The following is a 1,559-nucleotide window of genomic DNA, read 5'->3' on the forward strand; positions in this document are numbered from 1 at the left end:
GCTTTCAGATATTTGTTTACAAACTTCGCATACACTTCGACTCAACCTTTTTTTTTCTCTGACAAGGATAATACCAAACTTCAAGGCTCTTCCTATACTGTAATATCATTTGTATGGTAAGCCCTTTGAACTTTTTCAACCGATTCTTTAAAAAGAGAAATGTGTTTCCCCTCGAATGACTTTTCGATTTCACTCTCTGTTTAGATGAAACATTATGCTTTGGCCTTTTTTCGGAAGGACAGACATCAGTTTACATTTGACGACATAATTCTACAGTTTTAACATATACAATCCGCTTATCAAAGTTATTAAAATCGAAAACTGGACATACCCGGTTCACGAATGGTATAAAAACTGATACCAGAGAAGAGAAATCACCACAACTGTCTATTCTTAATCTTCATTCTTTACTCTTTACTTTCCAAAATGCCAGATTACGAGCTGAAAGGAAATCTCCGAATGCGGGATGAGTCTGATCCAGAAGTTGAAGCAAGGCCCCAAAGAATCCCTAAAACTGTCATGGTGACTGGCGCGAATCGAGGTATTGGCTTGGGATTGGTCCAACATTTTCTGGAATATGATGCAATTGAAATTCTTATTGCCACATGTCGAAATCCGGAAAAAGCGGAAGAATTGAACAAGCTGAAAGGTGATAAAAGACTATATATCATTGCGATGGATGTGGATGATGATGAATCTATCAAGAAAGTTTTCGAGGAAGTTTCCGAATTGGTGTCTTCCAATGGACTGAATGTACTGATCAACAATGCTGGAATTCTGCTGCCATATGAAGTCGATGGGCAAATTTGTCGGAAGACAATGTTGAAACAGTTGGAGACCAATTCTGTTTCGGTGGCGATTGTGACTCAAACATTTCTTGGGCTTCTCAAAAAGGCATCGAGCAATGTGAGTGGAGAGGATGTGAGAATTGATAGGGCAGCAATCATCAACATTTCATCGACTATGGCTTCGATTGAAAAGAATGATGGGTGCTTTTCAGGACCAATGGTAATAAATTAATGCATTCACCGTATTCTATCTTAAATCGAAAAATTTCAGACAGCGTACCGAATGAGCAAATCTGCTCTGAACTCGTTCTCTCGTCAATCATACATGGAACTCTCAAAGTACAACATTCTCGTTGTTTCTTTCTGTCCTGGATGGGTTCGTACTGATATGGGTGGAGAAAATGCGGATATCGATGTAAATGAATCCACTCGAACACTTTCTGCTAACATTCTTCGTCTGGATTCCCGAAACAATGGATTGTACTTCGATAGATTTTTACATCCGATCCCAAACTGATTGGTTTTTAATAGTTCTGTATTATTCTGGCACAATGTTTTTTTTCCGGAAGTTCTTTTAAAAAATAAATTTTTTAGTTTTTCAGATGGAATTCGTTCACCATTGTCAGCTATCAACTCTTTTTCTGACTGATGTTTCGCGAAAATTTTTTTCTACCCACTTTTTGGGACGATAGTCAAACGAATTGAGTTGCGGTCCAAACAGACCAGACCACCTAAAATTTCAGGAATTAGACTTTCAAAAATTAAGTTTCA

The 1,559-nt window shown here is 37.8% G+C and overlaps 1 protein-coding gene across 1 annotated transcript; it reads left to right on the forward strand.

The window, feature by feature from the left end:
* Positions 1-426: 426 nt before the first annotated feature.
* On the forward strand, positions 427-1,305 carry CBG13128 (the record flags this gene model as incomplete). Its single annotated transcript, XM_002646688.1, has 2 exons — positions 427-1,008; positions 1,060-1,305. The coding sequence occupies 2 exons, from the start codon at positions 427-429 to the stop codon at positions 1,303-1,305; spliced, it is 828 nt and encodes a 275-aa protein (XP_002646734.1).
* Positions 1,306-1,559: the final 254 nt, after the last annotated feature.

This window comes from Caenorhabditis briggsae, assembly GCF_000004555.2.
Source record: "Caenorhabditis briggsae complete genome, chrII, whole genome shotgun sequence".
In the NCBI taxonomy this organism is placed as follows: Eukaryota; Metazoa; Nematoda; class Chromadorea; order Rhabditida; family Rhabditidae; genus Caenorhabditis; species Caenorhabditis briggsae.